Here is a 26,025-nt window from a genome sequence, read left to right on the forward strand (position 1 = left end):
GCAGATTCACACAAGACAGGTGAAAATTATTTATTCACATCCCTCCTTTTACACACATCACATACATGCATTCTGAAGGGTTCATAGCACAGGGTCAGCCATAGTATGGTGCCCTTGGAGCAGTTTGGGTGTTCAGTGCTTTGCTCATGGGTACTTCAGCAATGCTGAGGAAGGAGCCTGGCACCTCTCCAGCTGCCAGTCCACACTCTATTATTGGTCTGTACGGGTGACTTCAATCAATGACCCTTCTGTTCCCAAGCCAAGTCCCCTGGAACTGAGCTACTGCTGCCCACTAAAGTATTAAGTGTTGAGCTATATAAAGCTTAGCGTTAGGCTGTAATAAACTTATAATGGCTGCATCATACGCTGTTAAGTAGGACAAGTTTAACACTTCCTGACTCAAACCTGTGGTAAGACATGCGCTTAGATTCTAATAAGAACTTTGCCATCAGTAATGCTGCCATCCTGGTGATGTTTTCTGTGTAGAGACTGTTCAGCCTCGCTTTTTAATCTCATATCTCCTCGAAACTCAGGCTCTGTCCTCTCTCAAGGTCGGCCATTTTATGGCTTTTCTGCTGCATCAGGTACTTGTGGGAAGCTCAGCCTGCTTTGCCCTGCCTGCCTGGCATACACAAACTCACTTCCTCTCTACATTAATGCACACATTTAATTCCCTCTACACACAATAATAACAGAGATGTTTGTTTCCACACCTACAGCATATGCACATATACCACACAAAAACATTCACTTAATGTCAGATGGCTCCAGCTCATGTCCTTCCTGTGTGACTTGGGAGCTGTTTATGGCTGATTAAAAAGCAGGAGTTTACAGTAGCCCAGGACATGATGTGAATTTTAACATCCTGTGTCCACAGCTTACTCTGCCTTCGTGCTCATGTCACACCACTCACTTGTACATAACAGTCGATGGTTGGTTTAAATAGCTGAACTTGATGAGCACCTACAGAACCACAGGAGTTGATAATCTTTCCACCCAGACTCACAGGCAGCCAGGTCGTTAGAATGTTCTTATTCCATGGACAATCACAGGTCAATACAAGGTGGCGCATTAGTTTCTTATTGGTCCAGAGGGAGGCTTAGTCAGTCATGATTCATACTGTCGCCTTCTTATTTTTAGAACAGATATCCCTGAATCTCTTAGAATGACAAATGTTTATTAAACTTCAGCATTTTAGAGGAATTCCTGTTAAAGTAAAAGAAAAAAAGGGTCAGCTTTTAGAATGGATATTTTTTATTGACGGCATCTGTTACAGATAGTATGTATATGGTGTTTCGTCTAAACTGCACAGCAAACAGAGCCCCTGGGATTACGTATGCCCAGCAAGTCTTTGTCAGATGTAGAACCAGCTGCTTCAGTGCGGCCTGTGAGGATCCTTTCCTCCCACGCTTTCTCCTCCTGCGCCCCCTCCCACCTTCCTTCCATCTCTCTCCTCTTGGCGTCATCCTCCTGGGATTACAGTGCATAACCATTGACTGCCACAGAAAAACAGGCTGTATGGACCTTTCTCTCCTCCCCTGTTTTATTGGGTCATTCCTGCTGTGTTCCTGTCATCTATTTTCGTCTGCTGACAACGTCACATTTGGATTTGATTGGGAGGTTGTCATGTGGTGGGTCATATTATAGCAGTAATACCCAAGAGGGCGTTCTCTGCTGTGATTATGGGTCCATCGACGATTCAGTGGGTAGGAGATGAGCACTCTTGATAGTCCCAAACTAACCTTAATCACAGTCTTAAACAACAGATAGCAATGCACAGACTGTGTGAAAAGTAGTGTGCATACAAAGACTGATGATGAATAATAACATAATGAGTGATAATAGCTGGTCACCCAGTTGGTTGAAATCTCCTCTTGTGTTAACTGATTTATACCAGAGTCTGGGAGAAAACTCTAAATTACTTAAGAACTTTTTTAAGCAGGTAAACATGCACTCAAGAGCTGAAAACACGAGTTTATATCATGAATAATCAGCAGAAACTTTGATAACTTTCTTTATTTTTATTTTTTTTATAAAAATGAAAAATAAAAAAAATGTTTTTCAAACATGAGAATAGTCCCTTTTACACTGCCTCTTCAAGGCTGGAATTTCACACAGTTATGGTGCTTTGCTGTTCTTCATAAAAGGTACAATTTCAGAATGGCGGATAGAGTTGTTCAGCCTTTGAGTTGGCATAGGAGGTAGTAACAGTGCCGAAATGATGTTGATGTAAAAGGGACAGCTGGCAGGACGGGATTATGGATGAGATGGTTGTGACATTTTAACTACGTGTAACTACTACCTTTTTTGCTTTAGCGATGCCGGCATACTGTCCAAATAACACACTGGAGCATCATGATGCTGCCATCTTTGGTTCTGTGACAAAATGCAAAGGCGTGTGAAGAAAGAAGGGACTTTGTAGCAGCCCTAAAGTGCAGTCTCTGTGTCAGAAGGGCTAATGACACTTTGGGCTTTGGAAAATTGTCATTGAGGTGGTTCAGTCCAATGAATATCTCTGCAGCCCCTATCCTACTGCAAAAACCCCCCACTAACACCAGCTAAAGTCTGACTTTTGTTTGTAATGGGAACAGTTGAAATTCACACCTGGAGAAATGACTACTTAAGTAGTCGGGTATTTGTCGGCTCCACCTCAGATCGGAAGTGATGGAAATACAACATCTGGGTGAGCACACAAATTTTGGCCCCTTTGCCAGCAAGACGCAATGACACACCACCACAAAACACCATCTGTCTCTGTCCAAGCAGCTCTCAAACATTGTTCCAAAGTAGTCTTCATGGAGTTTGAGAGAGAGAGAGGAAGACTGAATAAGTAAGTGATATGAAAAAGAAGTAACCACCTGAATTTCCACTGGCCTCCATGCTGCTTTCTGCTGTTGACTAACCTGTTTTTTGTTTGATGACATTGAATGTCACACACCACTAAAAAAAAAGGGAAGCGTGCTCTTCTGCTGCAGAGCCATATGCACAGCTCTGGTCTCCTGGCAATGGGGAAGGACTCTATAGCTGATTTTAAGCAGACTCTCCAGTGTTTAAAAAACCCCTGTATACACACTAATTGTGGTGGCAAATGGGTATGAGTGCACGGCTGGATGACAGGCTGGAGAGGACTGGGACCACAGAGGCCCTGTACAAGAAAAGGCCAGAGCTGGCTCTACTTCCTTCTGAGGCTTTAACAAGATGTTGCAGATGTTCTACCAATCTGTGATGGCCAGCGCTGTCCTCTACACTGCTGTGTGCTGGGGACGCAGTGTTAGGGCTAAAAAGAAATCTTGGCTTAGTGATTGGAGTAGGAGTTGAGCTGGACTCTCTGGAGGAGGCGATGGAGACGAGGATGCTGTCCAAGTTAGTTAGCATCCTGAATATCTCCCACCCTATCCCTGACATGCTTGTTGAGAAGGGAAGAGTATACAGCCCAAGATTTCCATCCCCAAAGTGTTCCATCGAGCTGCTGAGGAGATCATTCCTGCTGGCGGCCATAAAACGGTTGAACTCATCCTCGCTGTGTTGCAGAGTGGACATTAGTGGACTGAGAGGCCTGGGGCTTACTGGACTTGCTAACTAGACTTACAATTACACTGCAGTTACATACTGTCTTACTTGTGGCACAGTGCAATACATCTTTTTAACTTGTAACATACAATTACATTCATTTTGCACACCTCACTGCAGTTGCATGCTTGTGCTTGAAGGGAATACTTGTTTTACTTTTATGTTAGTACTTGTGTTTGACATTCGATTTTGCACTGTTCTTTATTCTGTGTGGTTCATGCATGTTCTGCTGCAGAACATGCATGAACCACATGCACGCACATTTTTGTATGAAAGCTGCGCCTGGACATAGTGCTGTTGGAGATAGGAAAAAAATGCATTTTAAATTAAACGGATTGGCTGGGAAAAAAATTGATCTGGCCATTGATATTGTGGGTTGAAATAGAGACTTCAGAGAGTGCAGTCACTACAGGATATCCAATGTTGGTGTTTGACTGTTAATTCACACAGGAGTGTGTGTGCCAGAATCTCCATGTGTTTACGCTAAGGTGAAATCCTGCTCTGCAAAGCTTCATCAGCATGACTTATTTGATCTACAGACTACACAATTAATGATTTTTCTCTACCTGTGCTCTCTTATCCTGCTCCCATGTCAATCTCCCCGATCATTTTCTCTTTTCACCATACAATTTTCACAGACCTGTCTCCTCTCTCATTATTCTCCACTTTTTTCTACCCGTCATTCTCCTTCTTGCTTCTACATGTGATTTCTTTTATCTCATTCCTATTTCTCCCTCCTGATCTACCTCTTCACATCCTCCTCCCCTCCCTCTCTCCCTCCCTCCCTCCCTCCCTTCCCCTCCTCTCCCCTCCCTCTCTGCTTCTCTGGCAGGCTGCTCATTGCAGTGAGTCAGTATCATGGAGGCAGGCAGCGGGGCTGCCGCAGCGGTGGGGAGTGCAGCACTAGGACTGCTGGGAGCCACAGCCACGTCCAGCCATGACATCTTGGACAGGTAAGAGCAAAGGATGAGGCTGGTGCACACCCTTAGGAACGGACTGCCCCGTTTTCCGGCAGAGTGAAGAGAGGGGAAAGAGTGTGTGTTTGTGGAGAGAAGGACCACACCTCAGGTTGTGGTTTGGTGAGCATGCCAGTTTGTTTATAGTCAGAGTAGGGGGCATGCAGTTTGTGTGAATGTGAGTGGATGTGTGTATGAATCTGTGTGTGTGTTCGCCTGTTTTCTTGTATTCTCTGTGCATGTGGGTGTCTTCTGTGTATCATTACTCTCACTGTATGTGAGGCAAATGCTCAGGTTTTGACAGTTGGAGAACCTGCTTTATGCTTGCAGCAGTGCCGGTGTAGAGTGTGCATGTGTGCGTGCATGTGCTGGAGTATGTGTTGATGATAGAAGGGGGGGGGTTACTTGGCTTTCTCTATGCCTCAAGGAGAAATGACACCAGGGTATGCGCATGCAGGGAAGGAGGGGGAGGCATCAGTAGACGTGCCTGAGTGCTGTAGCTGAGCCGATAGGGTGAGTTTGCACAGTCACCACCCCACCCCCTATTTAACCCCCACCCACACCCCACCAGCCCATAGCAACTGGGCGACAGCCATTACCATCCGTCACCGCTGGAAACCCCTCATTCAGATTTCTTACTGACGGAGCCAGTCAACTCCCAGCTCCAAGCACCGCTGCCTCCACCGAGGGGCCAAACACACACACACACACACACACACACACACACACACACACACACACACACACACACACACACCCTCAAGCATGTACATTCACAAAACAAATTTGGACTTGTATCCAATATACATGCATGCTTCACAGGGATGTTTTAGGACAAACATTGCTGTCCCACGTGCAGGCGATAGACACACACACAACAAACAGCCATTAGTCCTTGTTGTTGGTGCTTCTCGCCATGTTTCCCCTCGTGCACAGCCAGCTCCCGCATCAGCTATCAGGTGCTGTGAGGATATCACTTATCTCCTCTACATTACAGTTGTTACACTCTCTGAGGTATAACTAATCTCCAACACGTCCCAGGGATCTCCTTTGACACATTGTACAATCAGAGATGGAAATTAAGGCTGTGACTCATTTAGTTATTTCCTTACTATTTCTGTTAGTCACCACTCACAATCTGACTCCACCAGCCTTCTCTGAAACACACTGAAATATACATCCACACGTACAACTGTTCCCATGCCACCAGGTAGCCAATGGCTTCTCTCCCTCACATTATTGCAAAGGCAGCACGATGTGGGTTTGTTCCAATTGCTGGATTAATGGTGCGTGTGTGTGTCACTGGCTACACTGGCTATACACTTGTGTACATCTGTCTGTTTTTGAAAATGTGTGCTGCTGTACATTATCTTTTTTGGAGGTTGGTGGGGATTACAGTTGCCCCCCCCCCCACCAGCTCCTGAACTGGGTCTAAATCCTGCACTGGGGTTACCATGGCAGCAGCAGCTTAGCATACATTAGACAGCGGTCCAACGTTACTACTGAGAGTGAGTGAGTGAGTGAGTGAAAAGAAGAGAAAGGAGAAAAAAAGAAAGCGGTCGAAAAGAGATGAAGAGGTGAAGAGGGAAATGAAATAGAAAAGGGGAAAGAAATGTTTCACTTCTGCTGAATAGCTTCTACCTGATGTCATGTACAGAATATATACGAGGGCGTGTGTGCTCAGTCTGTCGCCCATTGCAGCAGAATATTTCTTTTATCAGAGACGACAGGGAGGGCGTTTGGCTGGGGCTAGTGCATTGCAAAAGTTGTCTGGTGAGTCCTGGTGGACAGGGGTGGATCAGAGGATCAGCAGGCAGGACTGAGGAGGGCAGATTGGGGACATGAGGCCCCCAGGAGGTGACACAGAGAAAGAAAATGAAAATGCTTTAAAACTGTTGTAATTCTTTAATCCAGTCAGACAGATGAGCAGACAACAGAACCATACTCTGCAGGAGGTGGCCCACGCCAGCAACCAAGCTCTCATGAATCTGAAGCAAAATAGATCATGAGGCTGCTGGTTTAAGGTGCGCACAGGCTGTGAGGGGTGCAGCATTCCATCTGCTTGTACAGACAGTCGGTTTAACATAAGTAATGTGTTGTTTTCAGTAAATTAAGCAAGTTGTGCTTTTTCCTTTTACTTTAGGTAAAAGTCTTTGGACTACTAGCTGAATTATGTCTGTCTTTTTGTCACTACATTGTTTTTCAAGCCATTCTGACCATGTTTACATATACAAAATATTCTTTTTTTTTGCACTCATTCTAAAAAAGACAATATGTTTCCATGGCTAATGAGAGTGAATATTCCACTAATACTCCTGTTTGCATGCAGCCCTGCATGCTCTGATTAACCTGTCGCAACATGTCGTTTATCACGTCAAAATATAGAAAAGTGGAGCTGCTGGAGCTGCTTGTCATTTTGCTCTTTTGCATCAAAATAATATATTTTTTTTTTACAGTTTTACAGGGGGATATGTTGGACCATGTGAACACGGCCTCCCTCTTTTATTAGCTGCTTTTACACTGCCTGTTCAAGGCTGTAATTTCACGCCATTATTCTGCCTCACCGTTCTGTTTAAAAGGTTAAATCGCGGAATGGGGACACAGAGTTGTCTCGCCTTTAAGCTAGCATCAGAGGTAGTAACAGTGCCAAAACGACTTCTGTATTAAAGGGACAGCCAGCAGGATGGGATCACGAGTGGTACAGGTGGGACGTTTTGATGACATGTGCGAGCTGTCTCAAGGAAGAAGAACAGTGGCCGTAAATGTCCACAAATTGAGAAAACAATGAGATTTGGGATCTCCTTACCTTCTGAGCACAGGACGAGATTAGCTGCCACATAACAGACAGTAAATGATTTTTATTGTCCCGTTAATGCCATTGTTATTGTTCATAAAGCGTTGCCGACCCATATGTTACATATCACACAAGAGGCTGATGCTGTTGTGTTACATGTCATGCCTGTCATGTGTCTGTTGCTTCTGCGATGCCAAAATGCTGTCTAAAATCACACACTGGAGTAGTATGATGCCACCCTTGTTTTTGTTTTTTTTTGTGTAAAAATGCAAATGCAGCGTAAAGAAGGGACTTAATAAGCAGCCCTGTAGTGCCATTTCTGTGTAAAAAGGGCTATTGCTTTAACCACCTTAAAGCAATAGCACATATCCCAAAAACCTGTTGATATCCAAGGCTTTCATAATGTTAAAAAGTAGGTGTGTTTCTCCTTCTTACCAGTAGGGCTGTCAAAAAAAATTTGAAGTTTGAAATATATTCAAATATTTTTTTTTTTTATAAGTTCGAACCTAAATTTGATAATTTGAATATCATTAATAATTAATTGATACTATTAATAATGTTGTATATCACGGCGAATCCCGTTCACAAGCCGGGCCAGAGAGGGACGCAGGGACGGAGGGAGAGGCGCCGACGGAGGAGCCCGCTGCGCCAACACGACCCACTGCGCTGTCCGCGATGTGTGACCTGTTCGGGGAGACATGCAGGGAGAGTGTTGCACCTGCTGCCTCCCTGCCTACCGTTTTTGAAGAAGAGATGAAACGTTATCAGAATGAGACACCACTACGAGCCGACCAGGATCCACTCTTGAGGTGGAAAACTACGCACTGAAGTATCCAAACATTGCTCAGATAGCGAGGCAGAAGTTGATCATACCTGGCACTTCAGTGAGGTTAGAACAGGTGTTTTCATCCGAGTGTCACGTTCAGATTGTGCCAGCAATAAGCATCTTATTTTTTTGCGTTTTTTTTGTAAAAAAAAATAAAGTAAAATAAAATAATAATAATAATAATAATAATAATAATAAATTCGAATATTATTTGAACTCTACTAAATTAATTTGAGAATATTCAAACTCAATTTCATGGTGCTTTTGACAGCCCTACTGACCAGTAATGTTGGCTTTTCTTTTTGGCATAAATCTCTATCCCAGCCCTGCAAACTGTTGGTGAGTTGATTTGTGTACAGTGTAACAACCCACAGAGCTAACCACAAACAGGCAAGAAGCTCTGTGTCGCAAGTTGCAGTAAAAACCCAAACTGAGATGCATATTCCAATTGTGATGTATACACGCTCAAAATATTCTCTCAAAACACAAATTATATCAGCATATCCCACGTCTTAATCAGAAAATGCAATATTTTGAAAAAGGCTTAATTTGGAAAAATCAAATGAATATGCTGTGTACGTGACATGTATCAAATTCAGAACATTGCCATATTCTGAATAATAGAGGAAAATTAGTGTTCATGTTCAAATGTACCCAGTTTGTTTGTAATGGTTTGTCCTTCTCAGCATGTGCAAACAGTCGTGTAATGTCATCTGTGACTCTGGAGGACCTTCTCAAGTCTGAGAAAATAACCCTGTTGATGTCATAGTGATGTCATCAGGGTTTTGAGATTACAAGTTTACAAACAGAAAGTCTGCATTACAAAGCAGAGGTGTGGCGATTAAAAGATGTGAGGTGGGGAGTGTCTAAGACAGGATGCTACTGCTGCAAAATCCTCTTTAGTACTCCACTGATATCGTTGTTCATTGTCACTTTGAGCTCTACAGATTTTGCTATCACATAGAGGAAAAATTTAAGTTTTAAAGTCACCACCTTAAATGTTAAAACTTTTAAAGGAGGCTAAATATATAATAGTTTTTGTAGCATCAGCAGTAGATGATTTTTGTGTCATTTTGTCTTTATGACAGAGTTACACAAGGATTTATACAGTGTTTTCCACACAGTGAAGTGCAGCTCTTTGTATCCTCAAGTAGTAACTACATGGAGTTGATAATTTGGGACTGGGTTGTTTCTTTCAGACATGAAGTTAACACAGTAACCTTGATTTACAGTCGGAGCTGCAGCTCATTCAGTTTGTGAAACTGAAATTTTTTGAAGCAAGCAAAATAAATTATTTTATGTACCTTGTAATGTGAGTTCAACATTTAGATTACAAACAGAAGCTTTTATGAAGAGTGACCTCCACAGTTAATATTGGTATGTATTCGTAACATTAGTATTAGTACTACCATGTGCTCTGCATTTGTGCAAGAGAGAACAATTAGATTGCCTCTGCATACAGCTCGTTCGTGTTTTTTACACGCAGTGACTATGGAAATGTGCAGGTGTTTCTGTAACTTTATATCAACAGCGGAGGAATATGTATGGGATATGAAGGCATATTTTAATTTAGCACGGCTGGTTTTTACTGGAACACAACAAGATGCCGGATCAGATTGCTTGGGCAGAGTTCTCCTGTAGGATGATACCTCATCATTAAATTACTGGTGTAAATATCTGGATAACAGAACCTAATAGAAACAAGAGATAGACAATTGACTCCTGTCTTGTCTGCTACACCATATGCAGGACAGATAAAGTGCCTCAGTGGGATAAACTGTTGGCCGACTGGAGAGACTTCCAACCAGTGGATGAGATCCAGAACATGCATAAGGTTGAAATCCCGTGCATTGCCTACTAATCACTTCCTCCCTGTTTTGCTTCTCTCTGTATTTATTGCTGCTTGTTGCTTTCCAGTGCTTTTCATTCACAGAGGAAATGAAGTGTGTGCAGGGTCTACTGTAGATATGACTTTTTGATTTATTTACTCAGGGCAGGCTACAATGATGAGTCATATCTTATTTACTCAGACTGTCTCAACTTGTTCTATATTTGGGTACAATTTGAGGAAAAATGTCTAAGCCTCGTTTCCACCACGCAGTCCACTTCAGTTCAATTCAATTTGTTGATCCATGTATTTTGAAATATTTAACTCTTTCAGCTGACACAGCATGAACCGTGTCTCCTCATACGTCCATAAATACACAGCTCTGGATGTAGATTTCGCCATGTTGTTAGCAGCTTCTCCTTCTGTTTCATTTTAAATGCTATTCAACCTCTGGGACAAAGCCTGGGGCAGAAACTGTGGAGCATGCACAGAATGCCTAGGCCAGTTTGGGTCCGATTGACTTTATACATGCATGAGGAATTTGACTCCCAGTCCCATTATCTGGGTGTGTTAGTTCAACTTTAAGAAATTCAGTTTGGTACTATTTCAGTCGGACTAACATGTTTACATGTATTTTAAAAGTCCGTTTTAAGTCAGACTAACACAATAAATCAATTTTCTCTAATGGCATGTAAACATACTAACTGATGTGAGACTAAAAGGTGTAGCTAGAAACACTGCAGTCCAGTGTTTCTAGCTAGTGGGGGCGTTGACGTATCACCGGCATACTGCGGTGATACGTCACTCTGTCACAGCTGTGAGAAAAAATACATACAGTCACAGACCTACATATTACTCAGTGCATGAACTGATGTTGTGAGTCACTCAACACACCTTAAATGTCAATATGACAACTTTGACTGCTTAATTAATTTTAATAGGCTCTCTTGGATGACATACACTTCAGTAATGATTCAAGCGCTTGAAAAAAACTATTTCAATTTCAACCAGTTTATGCAAACTGCAGATATTCTATTTCCAGGGTTCCCATGGTCATGAAAACCTGGAAGAGACATGGAATTTCACAATCTCATTTCCAGGCCTGGAAAAATCATTGAATTACTGAAGGTCATTATGAGTTTTTGTTAAGTTGTGGAATTTTGTGTGTAATAAAATTAATTGTAATCTGTAGCTAACCTTCTATGTCCAATTCCAAGTAGGGCTGCTTGATTATGCAAAAAATCATAATCACGATTATTTTGGTCAAAATTGAAATCACGATTATGCAAACGATTATGTGGCACACGTGATGACTTATATTGTTTACACGACGGCATGTCATTTCTGTCTCTACATGGTCGCGTGTTTTCAATTCTCCTCTGTTCTCTGTATCACGCACGTTCGAATTTGGCCCCACACACATACACACACACACACACACACACACACAGACCAACCTCTCTCGCTCTCCCTCTGCCATTTTCCGCACACTGCTTTTGAAATCTTGCGCAATCACCTACCCCTCGCATTGTTCGTAGTTCATCTACTTGACTGGCTCGTGGAGTGAATAGAGGAAAGGAGGGGAGGGGGTGGTATTCCGCATGCGTGGCTTCCGTAGAAGACAAGATAACATCTCCAGGCGTGACTAAAAATTGTTTACCCTCGATTTCATTAATTTTGAAATTGTTTGACCTCAAAATCGCAATCGCGATCACCAGACGATTGATTGCACAGCCTTAATTCCAAGGCTTAAAAAGCATATACCTTCATTTGTATGTTGTAGCATTGTGTATCACATTTGCATCCAGAAGTGAGTTTATAATCAAATGATTTGAGAATGTACTGATAGTATGATCATTTCTGTTATCCCTCACGCGTAAAAGTCAGTGCCAGAATGATATACCAGGAGTGCTTGTATGACTGAGCACATAGTTTGAAGTATTTAATTATGAAAAGAACACACTATTAGAGATTGGAAAAGGTTGCTGATTCATTTTTATGCAATAATTAACATTTTGAGTAAAGTGTACTAGTGTTTATGTTATATGTTGTGAGTTGTCTCGGAAATTTTATTACGGGTCCTTGAAAAGTCATGGAAAAGGTTTGAACTTCTATCTTTGAGAATGTGGGGGAACCCTGTATTTCCTCAGTTGGAGAAAAAAAGTGGCAGTGTCGTTCATGTGCGCTCTTGCAGCGCGACACACCACCACTCTGATCTAAACACTCTAGCCTTATCTGTTTTTGGGGGGCTGAAAATGTTGTGAGCCCGACATTTTTGCCAAAGAGAAGTGAGCGTTGGATGGAGTACTGTCTGTGGGGAAAACGCAAAAAAGGGCTACGCTTTAGGTACATGTCCCTATGGGTTATGTACGATTCCAATGGTACTATGGTGAAAGTGTTTGGTTAAAATGTGACTTTACTGCTTTTTTTTCTTATCAGCTGTAATTAGGGCTGGGCGATATGGCCTAAAAAAAAATCTCAGATTTTTTTCCACAACAAATCACGATTCACGATTTGTTTGAACCAGTCAGTCAGTTATAAGTTACATTGGACAATGCTTTAATATCAAACACCAAATACCTGTTGCTGACTGCTCTGCTGTGTAGCTGCATAAGCTAATTTTAGCTTCACAAGCTAACAGGACTGACCAGAGTCCTGCACAGGTCCATTTTTGAAAACCCGCACCCACCTTTACCCGTTAAGCTCAGTGCCAGAACTGACCCATTACCCGTCATTATGTCAAAGTCAAAGCTCCACCTGTTAATAAAAGTCTCATGACCCCACCTGCACCCGTGATTAAACACACACACAGGCTACAGTCACTCACATGAAGCTTAGTTCTCCGTTCTTTAATTATAAACACAGCAGAGGAAAAGTCTCTTTTCACTAGCTGTGCTCTGTGCAGGGATGACAAATACATTCTGCGCAATTGCTGCCAGGTTAGGAAACAAACATTTTAGCATGCTCCTTCCACCACTATAAAACCTCAAAAGGACTCTCCTTGGGTGCCTTGAACCTCCACGTTGGTGACGAATATGACAATGGGGTCATAGGTTCAACTTGTGTCATTGACTTTCAAAAAAGAAGGAATTGCGGCTTGATAATAGTGATTTAGATGTCAAAATATTAGTCATAAACTGCACATATTTTTTATTTGTTTTATTCTGAAATACAAAAATAGGTTTTTGTTCTCACTTCAGTATCAATTAATAGGTGATAAGATTAAAACAGTATTTTGATGTTGTTTACAGCGACACTTACCTTTCAGGAAATTTTACGCTTTTTTTTTGTTTAGGTTAAAATGCTATTAATAAGCTGATGGCACACTAAAATGTAAGTGAATTCCACCAGAGATAAAAACTCATAATTGTACCATCTGATTGGCCGAGCGTCCTGTCTGTCTTCCCCACGTGGAGGCCTGACTGACGTAACCGCTCACATAACCTCCCTCCCAGAGTGATGCAGCTTCATCCTGAGATAAAAAAAGAAGAGATGGTCGCAGAGTTTCTGCTGGACAGGTGTTTTTAGTTTGCCTCTAATGTACCGTAGGTTATAACATTATATATGACAACACAGCATCCAGTTGCTAACGGTTAGTCTACTGTAGCCTAACGTTGCCTGAGCCTCAGTATTATCTTCCTTGTTTGTTGCCAGTCACCAGTACTATCTAACATTAGCATTTACATTTATATTAAAAAACTCATCAGTCATCACTGAGTTTCAAAACTCCGGGGTTGCGTTTGACTGTGCAGGACAGGTAACGTTATGTTTGGATTGCTTCTAATATAACATAAAACGTTATATTACAACACAGCATCCAGTTGCTAATGGCTAACGTTAGCCTACTGTAGCATAGCCTCTGAAACATTAACGTTATCTTCCGTGTGCCTTTCCACTTACTAATAACGTTAACGCTACTATCTAACGTAAGCACTGTAACCTTATTCTAAAACTCATCAGTCATCACTGACTCCAGTTGAGTTTTAAAACTCCGGGGTTGCATTTGACTGTCTTGATGTAACATTACACTTGCTCTCCTCTTCAGTGCATCTATTGTTACCTTGCCAACACTTGCTCTCCTCTTCAGTGCATCTATTGTTACCTTGCCAACACCTACGTCTATCATAGACGTAATGAGGATGTAATGGAGGAGGGGGGAGTAGGTCTTTGGAGGGAGGGGGAGTTGCAGGAGGAGGGGGATGGGACTGTGGAAGGAGGCGGGAGTTGTGGATGTTCAAATTTTTTCTAAGTGCTGTGTGAAATGCAAGAAAGGTAAGAGTTGCTTTAACTGGACAAGTTTGAAAACTCTCTTTACCAGCCGTCAGTCATTTTTTTCACTCAACTACAGAATGGTCTGTCTGGAACTGACACGAGATGATTATGATTATGATGATGTGAAAAAAGACTTATCACTCACCCTGTTATGAGCAGCAAAAAACCTAGTCAGATCCTTATTTCTTCAAAAATCAAAAATAATACAGAGATGCATTTCTGCTACCACAAAATCATCTTTGACCAACAGACAACGGCATGCAGACTAAGGATAATAACTGGGCAACAGTTTTTTTTTGTCATTCGTTCAACTCACAGAAGTAATGTTAATTAGCTTCAGGAAATTTACCAGCGACAGTAGTCATTACAGCCAGTGAAATCAGTGGTTGTCAGCTTAAACTGTTACTTGCTACAACTTGTTAAGACACCTAATTATGCAAGTTCTAATTAAAATTGCAACTATTGCAATTTGTAAATTGCGCTCTTTCAAATTGTGATTTTGTTAAAAAAAAAAGACTAATTGTTCAGCACTAGTTATTAAACTTTTGTCTCTTTCTCTCCAATGTTTTATACTGTAGCTGAAAATAGGCATTGCTACACTGCAATGAGCATATGTTGATGTTTTTAAGAAGAATATACATGATTTGAGTTAAAACAGCACCCAGAAGGCTGTTTAGTCCTTTATGAGAGAATTTCAGTCAGCACCATCAGACCTGCAGCAAACTGCTGCTCCATACAGCAGCAATGTAGCTCGTCTTCAAATTATTGGCACATTTGGGCTAAAACTTAAATAAACCTGAATAAATGAATCATTTTTAAATTTGGGTGATACATCTGATTTTATGTTTCTGTTAAGAAATGTTGTGACTCTTTTGAATTAAATCATATTCATTTTATGGGACAAAAACTCAAATATTGTCTGAGGATACAGAGTCCGACTCTAATTAAATCATTCAGCATAGTTTGAAGTTTCATGCTGATAATTATTTAATTAGTATGCAGAATCAACACAGGTGAACTTATCTTGCATCATTTTGCTGCTCATATTTCTAAAACACACAAAGAAATGGGGTAAATGGTATGTGAAAAGAATTACCACAAAACAGACTTGACATAATTGATTTATTACAGATGATTTATTTCAGCACAATCACACTTAAAACTTTTAATAGCGTCATTCTTTAGACAGCCAATTCAAAGAGAGAGATAAATTACTACAAAAAACAATCACAACTAAACCAAAACACTGTTTAATTCTTGTGGAGCAGAAGATGAAGCACTACGCTGCCCTCAGCCTTTAGTCACCACTCATTGGATATCTCTTTCATCAGACCAGTGCCATGATATTCTCTGGAGGGTATTATTGGCAGTTCTAAAAGTGGCATGTATCCATGTGTGTTCAGTCCAGTACAGAAAACATGCTATGCTCTTAAGAGTTGCTCTTATAAACACTGATCACAGCCACCCAAACTGGCAGCACTTGTTGCCTCGCTTTGGCTGCTTTTTATTCAGTTCTTGCCTCCTAAATAGATTTGTGCTGTTTATTAGGTTTAAACTGTCAACTGTCAGTTGCAAATAAAAGCTTCTAACGTGACTGTCTATGATCATTTGTGCTTTCAGCTGCCATTCTGGACTCATTCTTTGTTTGTGGCTGTCAGATCAGTGATCTGTCACCAGCAACACACACACACACACACACACACACACACACACACACACACACACACACACACACTACAAATGCCTTCTCAACCCGCCTTCTGATAGAAAGGACATAGTAGCTCAGCTGCCAACCAGCTCCGAAGGTATTTAGAATGGACTAGCAAGGATGTGGGGGTTGTGGGAGTTTCCTCATCCAGTCTGCATGTGTTTTGTGGAGTACGGAGTTCCAGGGCCGTTGCTACAAGCCACCCGGTCTTTGTATATCTGGAGTGAGAGTTGTGTCTGTATTCTCTGAAGGAAGTCAAACATGTTTTCAGTAGGGGAGGGGGAAAAAATTGACACAGCATAGTATTGCGATATTTTGCGTGGCAATACCCTATCCATACATGGACGTCAAGTGGACGTTTTTGCACACATTCTAATATAGCTTTTGGTGCAAGAATAATAATAATTTTGGGCCCCATGAAAAAAAATCACATTGGGCCCCCCCTGCGCAGCTGTTGTCACCACATATCTAGGACCTAACTGACCCATGAAAAACTTTACATAACTCTAACTTTTAAGGCTTACAACTGTCTTGCTTCTTGTAGTTCAGTACTACCAGTACAATATTTACTGCTAGTGAGTTGTACATGCAACAGTCTACATACAGTATGCAATTCACTATTTGATGCAAGATTAAAAGCTGCCATAAAAAATGTGCTAAAGGCCATCTTTTACAGTCTAAATGTAATTTCTATTGTAAAATCCCCAAATGGAAAATTCTCTTAACATTCTCTATCACCACCACTAGATTTCATACATTAGATACAAGTTTGTGTGTGTGTGTGTGTGTGTGCAAGCTGCTCAAATAAATTGCCCTTCATGGGAATAATAAAGTGTGTATCTAAGGATGTCATTTAACGGCCATAATTCAATCTAAATGAAAGCATCTATGTGGATTATTGTAATATTGCCTGTAACTTTAATACAGGCAGAGTTAGGCTACTTAATGTTTCCAGTTGTCCAGCATCCAGTACAGACAGTTGTAGGCTGTTTTTGTTTCATAATAATCATTATGTGGAAAAATAATTTGTTAGAATTTCTGTCATTAAAAAATATTTTGTTTTCTTTTTTGTAATGGTAAAAAAGAGCAAGAGAGAGAGAAATTCCCACAGACTCCCTGCAATGATGCTAACTTGTATGTTGTTCAACACAATGTTGCTCATCTTCTTCATTGGGACGGGGAGGGGTAAAGTTATGGGGAGACAGGGCTGCTGCTTCTGACTCATCTGTTGTTGAGTCTGGTAAAATGGGCAGGGACAGCTGATTTAATATGAATATCCTGCTAAACATTTACCTACACTGATTAAATGTAGGTTAAAAAGGAGTGAAATGTAGGCTAACACTAGTCTGTAGCTAGCGTATTTCACTATGGACATTAAGCTAAGAGGTTCATTTCTACCACTCACAGACTATAGGCTACCCACCTTTCGTGGAGAAAAACTGGGTCACATATTGACACCCTTTCTTTTGCCTCTCCTCTCTCTCCTTTCTCTCTTTCCTTTTTTGAAAATCGTATTTTCTTTTAGTACTAGCATGATGATGACTGTAGCGTTCTAGCGCAACTGCTGACTGCTACTAGGCGCCGTCACCGTCAGTGTGCTAAGGCAGGACCAAACCATTTCATGCAGATACAGAGGGGTGGTCAGTCAATATGGATGTTTACTTTTTGGTCAATTAGAATATTTAACTTTTACTGCCAAAAACAAGTAAAAACACAGAGATCATTAATTTTATTACTATATTTGAAAAGAAAAATGTTCTCAAAGATGATGGATCAATTATTTTATATTAATTTTTTAGCTATTTGGAATTGTTCTAACTTTTCACCCCTATATGGTGCCACTGGCTCACCTCACACTCCACCATCCAGAGATAGCGTTAGCCGCTGAAGGCCAAGCACTGATGTGCAAAGATCTGTTCATACAGCATTGTTAAAAACAAAGGCTTACATGCTATAAACACTAGAACCCAGGTATGTGACTCCGTCCCAACGTTTCTTTCACCAACCCAGCCATACCCAAGCTCTACAGAGAAGTGAAGCATAAAGTTGAGGAATCTTTGAGTACAGCAGGAAGGTGGCATTAACTTGTGAAGCTTGGACTTCAAGGTCAGTGGATTCATGTGCGACTATAACGTCACATTATCTCACAGAGAACTGGTGACTGCTGTCTCTCGTTCTCCAAACTAGAGCAGTACATTGAAGTCACACTGTAGCAAACGTTGCAGACCTCCTGCAAAATGCAGCACAAGAATGGGGGAATTATGGTTTTGACAGACAACGCTTCTAACATGGTGTTGCCATTCAGTTAGCGGGATACCTGCATATGAAATGTTTCACTCACACACTTAATCTGGCCTCGCAGAGCGTGTAAAATCTGCCAACATTTCAGTTCATCAGGTGTATGCAGCATTTCTGACAGGTTTTATGACGGTGTTGGTCAGTCTGTTTGCTTTGCATCACATTTTGGTGCAATAAAAATGACTGAAGTCAGATGAACAGACTGTCAACATCAGTTTTAAATAAAATCATTTGCAGTTGGAAAATGGTAATAAATCGCAATGTATCGTAATATATTTTGTAGCAGTACTCAGCATATCGCAATATCACAATAGTATCGTATCGTGACCTTAGTATCATGATAATATTGCATTGTGGGTTGTTATGACCCTGGGGCACCCTGGGGAATTGCCTCTGGCAATTCCAACCCCTACAACCCACCCGGTCCTTGTATATATGGACTGAGAGTTGTGTCTGTAATCTCGGCAGGAAGTCAAACACGTTTTCAGTGGGTGTTGGGTTTCCCCAAGGTTGGCCCTTGTCACTGATTCTGTTTGTGATCTTCGTGGACAGGATCTCAAAGGTCACGGTGGGCGATTTGCAGTCAAGTGTGAAAAGAATGAGACTGCAGAAACAAGTGGCCGAAATGTGTTTTGGTTTAGTTGGGCTCCCCCTCAGAGATAGTGTAAGGAGCTCGGACAAATGGAGGGAGGTCAGAGTGTAGCCACTGCTCCTTTGTGTTGAAAAAAGTCAGTTAAGGTGGTTCAGGCACCTGATTAGGATCCTGCTGCAGATGATTGGTCTGCAACGCTGTTTGGGTTGATGGTGCATGTCAAGCAGAAACCACAAGATTGTCAGGGCCCATGTTTTCCCAGCAGAACATTGCATTGTAACAAGATGATCATTGTTATTAAAGTTCACCTGTTAGTGTTTAAAATGTTGTGGCTGATCAGTATATATATCTGTATGTATATGTATAAGTATGTATATATGTTACCCAAAGGACATCAACCATTCAAGAGAACAAAGGAAACAAATGGGTTGGAAGGAGCAGGGAAGAAAGACACATTCAGAAAAACTTTGTATGACATACCTCATGAAAATGTCAGGAATAGTTTGACATTTTTGGAAATACACTTATTCGCCTTCTTACTGAGATCTAGACAAGAGGATCAATACCACCCCAATATCTGTACATGACATATAAAGCTACAATCAGCAGCAGATTACCTTAGTTTAACTTAGTTTAGCATAAAAAATAGCTAGTCTGGTTCTGCCCAAAGGTAAAAATGCTGTGGTGTAGCATTCTCCTTTGACAGTGACCATATTGGTGCCGGTGACTGCTCCAAAGCATCTTGCAGACAGAGGTCCTGTGACAGTGGTATGGCAGCTAGTTTGTATCTCAAACCTGTTGTTCTATAAGGGGAAAATCCTGTTTGCATCTAGCTGCAGCAGTAGTGATGAAATATTAGTGCATAAAAGCCACATGATTTCTGTGTGAGGTTGAGCTTATGTTGAGTCAGGCATTCAGTGGTATGGCAGCCTAATAACAGAGACACAAGAAAGAGGTGGCTGGGGATAAATGCAGAGAGTGTTTAATGGCTTTTCAGAGAAAAACAGAGCTGCTGTTGCTTGTTCACAACGAAGTTGAGAGGTTGATGGAAATGTTTGGAAAAGAGTTGAGATTGAAACATTTGTTTTAAATGGGTGGTTCCCTCGGTTGTTTCTTACAGAGTTGTTGAGAGGAACTTTTGACTCAGCAGACGTGGAGCTTAGGAAGTCTGACAGAAGTCTGTCTCCTTGCTTCTCCGACAGTTTCTCTTATCTGGGTTTCTTGAAGGAGAGAGGGTAGGCTGAAAGCAGGCGGGAGTGCTGTGTGACACAAGGTTAAAGCAAGGTTTTCCGGCTGCTGTGTTGTTAAGAGTGTTTGGAGCAGGTGCTGGAGGTAACAGTTCCTTTCTCCTGACATGCCTCCTCTGAAGGAATGCTGGGAATGCTGGGAGTGCACCACACTTCAAGAAGGTGAAATGCACTGTTGAAGTTTGGCCTTTATCTCTGGCATCTGAAAGTGCTTCACACTGTCTCAGTAGTTCTCAAGCCTTCCCTGGTAAGTGGTGCTTAAAGCATGTCATTAGGGTCATTGTGGCTGTGGGATGTCAGTCAGTGACTTCTCAAGTTATTTCTTATCACTTACCACAAGACAGTGATTCAACATGGCTGAAGACGACGGTTTGCTTACGCTATGGGAAAAACAACTGACAATATGGAATTATATTTGTGCCTCAATTCTGTTTCACACATGGTGGGACATTTAGAACATGTAAAATAATATTTTGCAAGCACAACAATTATATTTTATACAGAAATGATCAAGCAATCATGTAGTGTGAGCAAAAAAAAAAATCTGTTTTGTGTAAATATCTTATTCTTTTTGCTATTATCCAAATTAGCTCACACTAATAACCTCTCTCATTCAGTTTTACTCATTGGCCCTCTCTAAATGTTTCTGCTCTGTGTGCACCAAGACCCTTGAACACTTGCTGACAGTGGGCGTCAATTACAAACAGTTGGGCTTATTTATGAAATGTTAGTAAATCTGTGAGTAGATTTGTACATAAAAAGCATTGGTACTAAAACTTAGACCAGATTCATGAAAGCTGTGGGAAACTCAGATTTGATTGTTGGCATGTGTGCATGTTCACGAATGCCAATCAGTCGTAAACTGACAGCGTGCTCCCACTAGTCAGCAATTAGCATACATCCTTGCCCATGAATAGCCAGTAACCACCATATAAGGAGGTGATAATTACTATGGATAGGTGCATCCTGTTGATCTGCGAACATGGAGCAAACAAAGAGAGAGAAAGAGAAACTTTGAGTCTGAGGTTATTTTGGGTGGAGTTGAGAAAAAATATATTCTTTAAAACATCTTATAAAACATAATATTTAAATTTCTGATGCCTTGAAATTCCACATACATAGGCAATGTTTATTGTTAGTCAACAGATTAATATAGAATATTGTAATTTACCTCCAAGTAGACGTGGGCGAGATAACCCAAAAATGATATCACAATATCTCAGGGTATTTTTGCGAAAACTATATTCTTGATGTTATGACCCATTAGTAAAAAAAAAAATAAATAAATAAATTATTAATTCAAGAATATAAAATTGCAAAAAAAAAGAGATATATTTTTACATGTCAACCTCACAGTTTGCTTTCAAATCTTCAATAAAAACTTTCTTTAGCTTGTAAACAACAGTAACTCAGAGTGAGATACAGATTCTGTATGCAATATTAATAGTTCAACAATATATAATCTACCACAAATTACACATTTAAGCAGCTCCCAAATACAAAAAAATGGGGTACTGTTTCAAACGTGTATTGGTAGCTGCTGTGTACCAATGGTAGCTGCTGTGTACCAAAAAGCTATGGTAACATTGATGAAACCATGTCATCCGATACTTCATGGAGTATTCATTCAGGCTCCTCGCGCGACGCGAGTTGACAAACCCCCTCCTCAACATGCTGGCTGTGTTTACAACGTAGGACTGTTGGGGCGGGTGTAAATCGAAACAAACTAATCACGTCTTGTCTTTTGACAATTGACAGTTGGCTCAACCTCACACACCTCATCCCTTTCCTCGCAACACTGCGTCGCTAACAGCTGTTAGTGACCAGTGCCACTAACGCCACTAACAGCACTAACAGCGCCGCTAACAGCTAACTGTTAGTGGTGATTCTCCTTCAGCAGCTCTCTCCACCTGGGAAAGGCTACCCCAGTGTTGACCCTCGTTTTTTGAAATCGCCGATCACGATTCCTTTTTGCCTTTTTTCAAATGTACCGGCACTTGTGACTAGCCTGCTTGCTGCTGCTTTTCGTCACTCTACCTGCAGGCGGAAACCGGAAACCGACAAGTGAAAACGCGAAAGGCGATTCTGTATTTCTCAAGTATGTCCCTGTACGTACCTGTATTTTCAAGATGGCGCACGTACATGATGAGACACCGGTCGCAATGTATATGTAAATGAGAATTTCGGAGCTTACGGACATACTTAGATACGCTGATGGAGGTAAATACACATGTGCTAGGACACACTTTTGACTGCAAAATTTGTTTGTCTCAAAAAACAGCTGAAATTGTTACACATAGTGCCCTTAAGTCACCAAAAGAGAGTGAAAAGTCTGGGGCTGTTCATAAAACATTCAGGACGCCACAGTTGATTCCACACTACTGAAGCTGCTCCTCTTTTTGGAACCACCGCAGAGTCTGAAATCATTTCGCTTTCAGCCATGCTTGTTGTTGCCATGGGTAACAGTATGACATCACTATCAACAAGTCTAAATATTGCAAGTATCACGATATTAATTCTTCATATGATATTAAAAATTCTACTGGTATTTTCGTGAACGAGATGATATGGCACACCCCTACCCCCAAGAGTTCAGGAGAGAGAGCGCATCTTCAGAGACTGACATGTTTAATGAGATCAAATCAATTCCCCAGATGGTATCTAAGTCATCAGACTAGGGATGCGCAATAATATTGGCACGTCATCGTTATGGGTCAATATTGGCTTTAAAATGAACTATCAGTATCAGCCAACATGCTTTTTCTTATTTTGCACAATGAATGAATATTACATACATTGAAAAGCATTCTATGTCATGTGCTCATCTGCTGGTGGGCCATCAAGATAAGAGCATGCATGCATTATGATTTCAATTACACTACAAAAGATACTTGATGATCACTCAAATTAGGTAGGGAAAAAATCGGATCAATTGATTTCGGTATCCGTTATAGGCCAAATTAGTTGTTATATATCGGCATTTTGGATATTGGCAAATAATCCAATATCATACATCCCTACATCAGACACATCACTCTCATTGAGTTCTTTCTTAGGGTTCAAGTCCTGTCCACCATCTGTTTCCTGGCTACAGGGACATTTCAGAGGGAAATAACAGACTGAGCTTGGACATTTTTCCTTATATCGAGAAATGGCGGCCTGGCAGTACGCTGGTTATAGATAGCGGGCATGCCCCTGTCAGTTTAGAATGATTTAGATTCACTAACATAGGCATGGCAGCAACAAAATTGGCTGGTGTTCACGTGTCAAGAATCTTGCAGTAATTTTGTGTGCACATTTATTTTGTGGACAAAGTAGGAACATTTCTATGCACATATGAGTGAGTCAGGTCCAGTGTCTCTCCTTGTTCAACACTGTGTTGCTCTCACACCTTTCTCAACACACTCACTCAACCTGAATGTTACAGTAGCCAAGAAAATGTGAATTAATGGCTGTTTCCATCCACTAGTGTTATACAAATATTAGGACTTTTATTTTCTAAGCCTGTTTCCTGTGCACTTTGTTTCATTTCGTTTTTATCCATACACCAATTTTTCCACCTCAGTGAAGCCTAAAAACTTTTTTGCAGAATTTAAAGTTGTCTCCCTCCAGCCAGCTGACAGTTTATTTTGTCTTTTGTAGTGAAATAAGGAGGTATTGTGCCGATAATCTAATTTCTACTTCAAGAATCAGCTGTTCCTCGTCCACTGCAGCACTGCAGGCTTTGTAGAACTTAAAACTAACCCCCCCCGCCCCCCAAAAACGGCATGAGTCGCTCTTGACCCTCCCACCTTTATTGAAACTTGATCTCCTTCACATTGCAGACACTGTCAGTAAACTGTATGTGACTCAGTTAGTCTGTTTATAACCATGATATATTAATCACGTTGTCATATGCCTTATTACTTATGCAATATGAGTTGGATGTAGCACATTGATGCCATCAGCACAGTTTGCTGATGTGGACTACTTTTTAATTTGCCAGAATGTGTTATAATGACAAATGCTGGTTCAGTCAGTTTACATAAAATCAAACTGGTTTAAGCTCATCGGATAGTTTGCTCATTAACTGAATCTGGGTGATTATTTGACTCCATTGTTAGCACCATGAGTCCAAAGATAAGTAAATGAGCGAAGCACAGCCTTTTTAAGGTCACCATCAGCACTAGAGGGAGTAAATGTTTGATACTCAGATTTTGATTGGATTTTTACTTAAAGCAGGGGTTCCCAACTGGTCCAGCCACTGGGTTCAGCACCAGTTGGGAGCCACTGACTTAAAGAGTGAACATAATATTTTCTAAAGTGTTTTGCATATTAATGAATGTACACCTCCCAATACTTGTAGCACTTTCTTTGCTCTTTCTTATTTTATCCCACTGACCTCTTCTTGAGTCATTTCTAATCAAGGTTATGTTACCTTTTGGGTCCCAAAGCTGTGAATGTCTGCACCATTTCTAAAGAATTTCAGTGATCTTTTTCAGCCTCACTGGTTTTAATGAGATCCATTGGGAATCAGGCTGTACATACACAGTGTGTGTGCATGTGTGTTCAGTATGTTGTTCAGGATTTGGTGCAGTGGGCAGGAATACAATAATTTCAGAATAGTGGTAAGGTTTTTGAGCATTATGTTACGTTTTACCTTTTAGTGTGCTTTGAGTGTGGAATCGTGTTTACTGTCATTCTTTAATTGTTGATTCATTTGGGAAAAGGCTAGTGGTTTAGTGTTTAGTGTTTTGTAATTTCTGATTATAACAATAATGGTGTTTTTTGTGTATTTTCTGCCTTCTTGATCAAGTCAGTGGATTATTTGGGTTAAAGGACAACTTCGGTATTTTTCATCCTGGGCTCTATTTCCCCATGTGTATGTGTGCGTATGATTCATGGGTACCACTTGTTCTAAAATTGGTTCAGTATTGAGCCGCGAAACGAGCTAAAATGGTAATGGGGGCAAATGCGTCCCGTATAAAAGTGCTTTTTTTCTCGCCACTGACCTACACTGACTGACAGCTGACTCCACTCATTCACAGTCACCACTGCCCCAGGGCCGCTACAATATGCTATCTACAGAGATAACACTGGTGATCTGAACCGGTCAGTGGCAAAAAAAGCACTTTTATACGGGACGCATTTGCCCCCATTACCGTTTTAGCTCGTTTCGCGGCTTAATACTGAACCAATTTTAGAACGAGTGGTACCTATGAATCATATGCACACATACACATGGGGAAATAGGGCCCAGGTTGAAAAATACCAAAGTTGTCCTTTAATGCAGTGAAATCTGAACTGGGTTGGTCTGGGCTGGGTGATATGGAGATAATCAAACCTCACAATATTTTTTCAACAAATACCTCAATATCCATATTCTGAAGATATTGTAGGTTGGCTATTGGTGCTTTTTCAAAATATTTATGAGATTTTTGATAAATAATCATCAGTTATGTGGATATAGTGACTAAGTGGATAAAGGCAAATGAAGCCCAGTTCAGACCAAAGATTTGCAACGAGACAAAACCGTTGCAAAGAAAAGTTGCAGCAGTGTGACCTGGCTGTTCGGAGCTGGACTCAAGCCACCTGATGGTGTCACCTGCAACTCAAATGGTCAAATTGCCAGTGGCAGTGTTAACCCTAACCCGCTACATTCTGCTAAATTATTGCCGCCGCTGCTGCTCCCTCAAAACATTTATTTTGCAAATGCACCACCACCGCTCTGAGACATCTGTGCACTTGCACAGCGCAGCAGCCAGTGTAGTGAGGAGAGCAGCGGTGAGGGGAGGGGGGAGTGGGGGAAGGCTCCTATTTAGGGATGCACCAAATATATTCGGCCGAATATTGCAAAAAAACACACATTCGGTATTCGGAGGAATAAGTTAAAAGCAAGGCCAAATAATAGCGGCGTGTTTTGATAACGCAATCAAACAGCGTGCGGTGACGGAC

General features: G+C 41.2%; 1 protein-coding gene across 5 annotated transcripts in view; it reads left to right on the forward strand.

Annotated features, from left to right (window-relative positions):
• arhgap32b (Rho GTPase activating protein 32b) overlaps positions 1-26,025 on the forward strand; it is a 210,987-nt gene that overhangs the window by 59,133 nt on the left and 125,829 nt on the right. For 3 of the 5 annotated variants that reach the window (XM_050035211.1, XM_050035231.1, XM_050035236.1), the window contains exon 2: positions 4,209-4,523. In XM_050035211.1, coding sequence (XP_049891168.1) covers positions 4,429-4,523 — 95 coding nt within the window. In that variant the 5' untranslated portion in view covers positions 4,209-4,428. The remainder of the gene's footprint in view (positions 1-4,208; positions 4,524-26,025) is intronic. The other 2 variants (XM_050035219.1, XM_050035224.1) reach the window with 1 other exon arrangement.

Source organism: Epinephelus moara, chromosome 3 (genome assembly GCF_006386435.1).
Source record: "Epinephelus moara isolate mb chromosome 3, YSFRI_EMoa_1.0, whole genome shotgun sequence".
NCBI lineage: Eukaryota > Metazoa > Chordata > Actinopteri > Perciformes > Serranidae > Epinephelus > Epinephelus moara.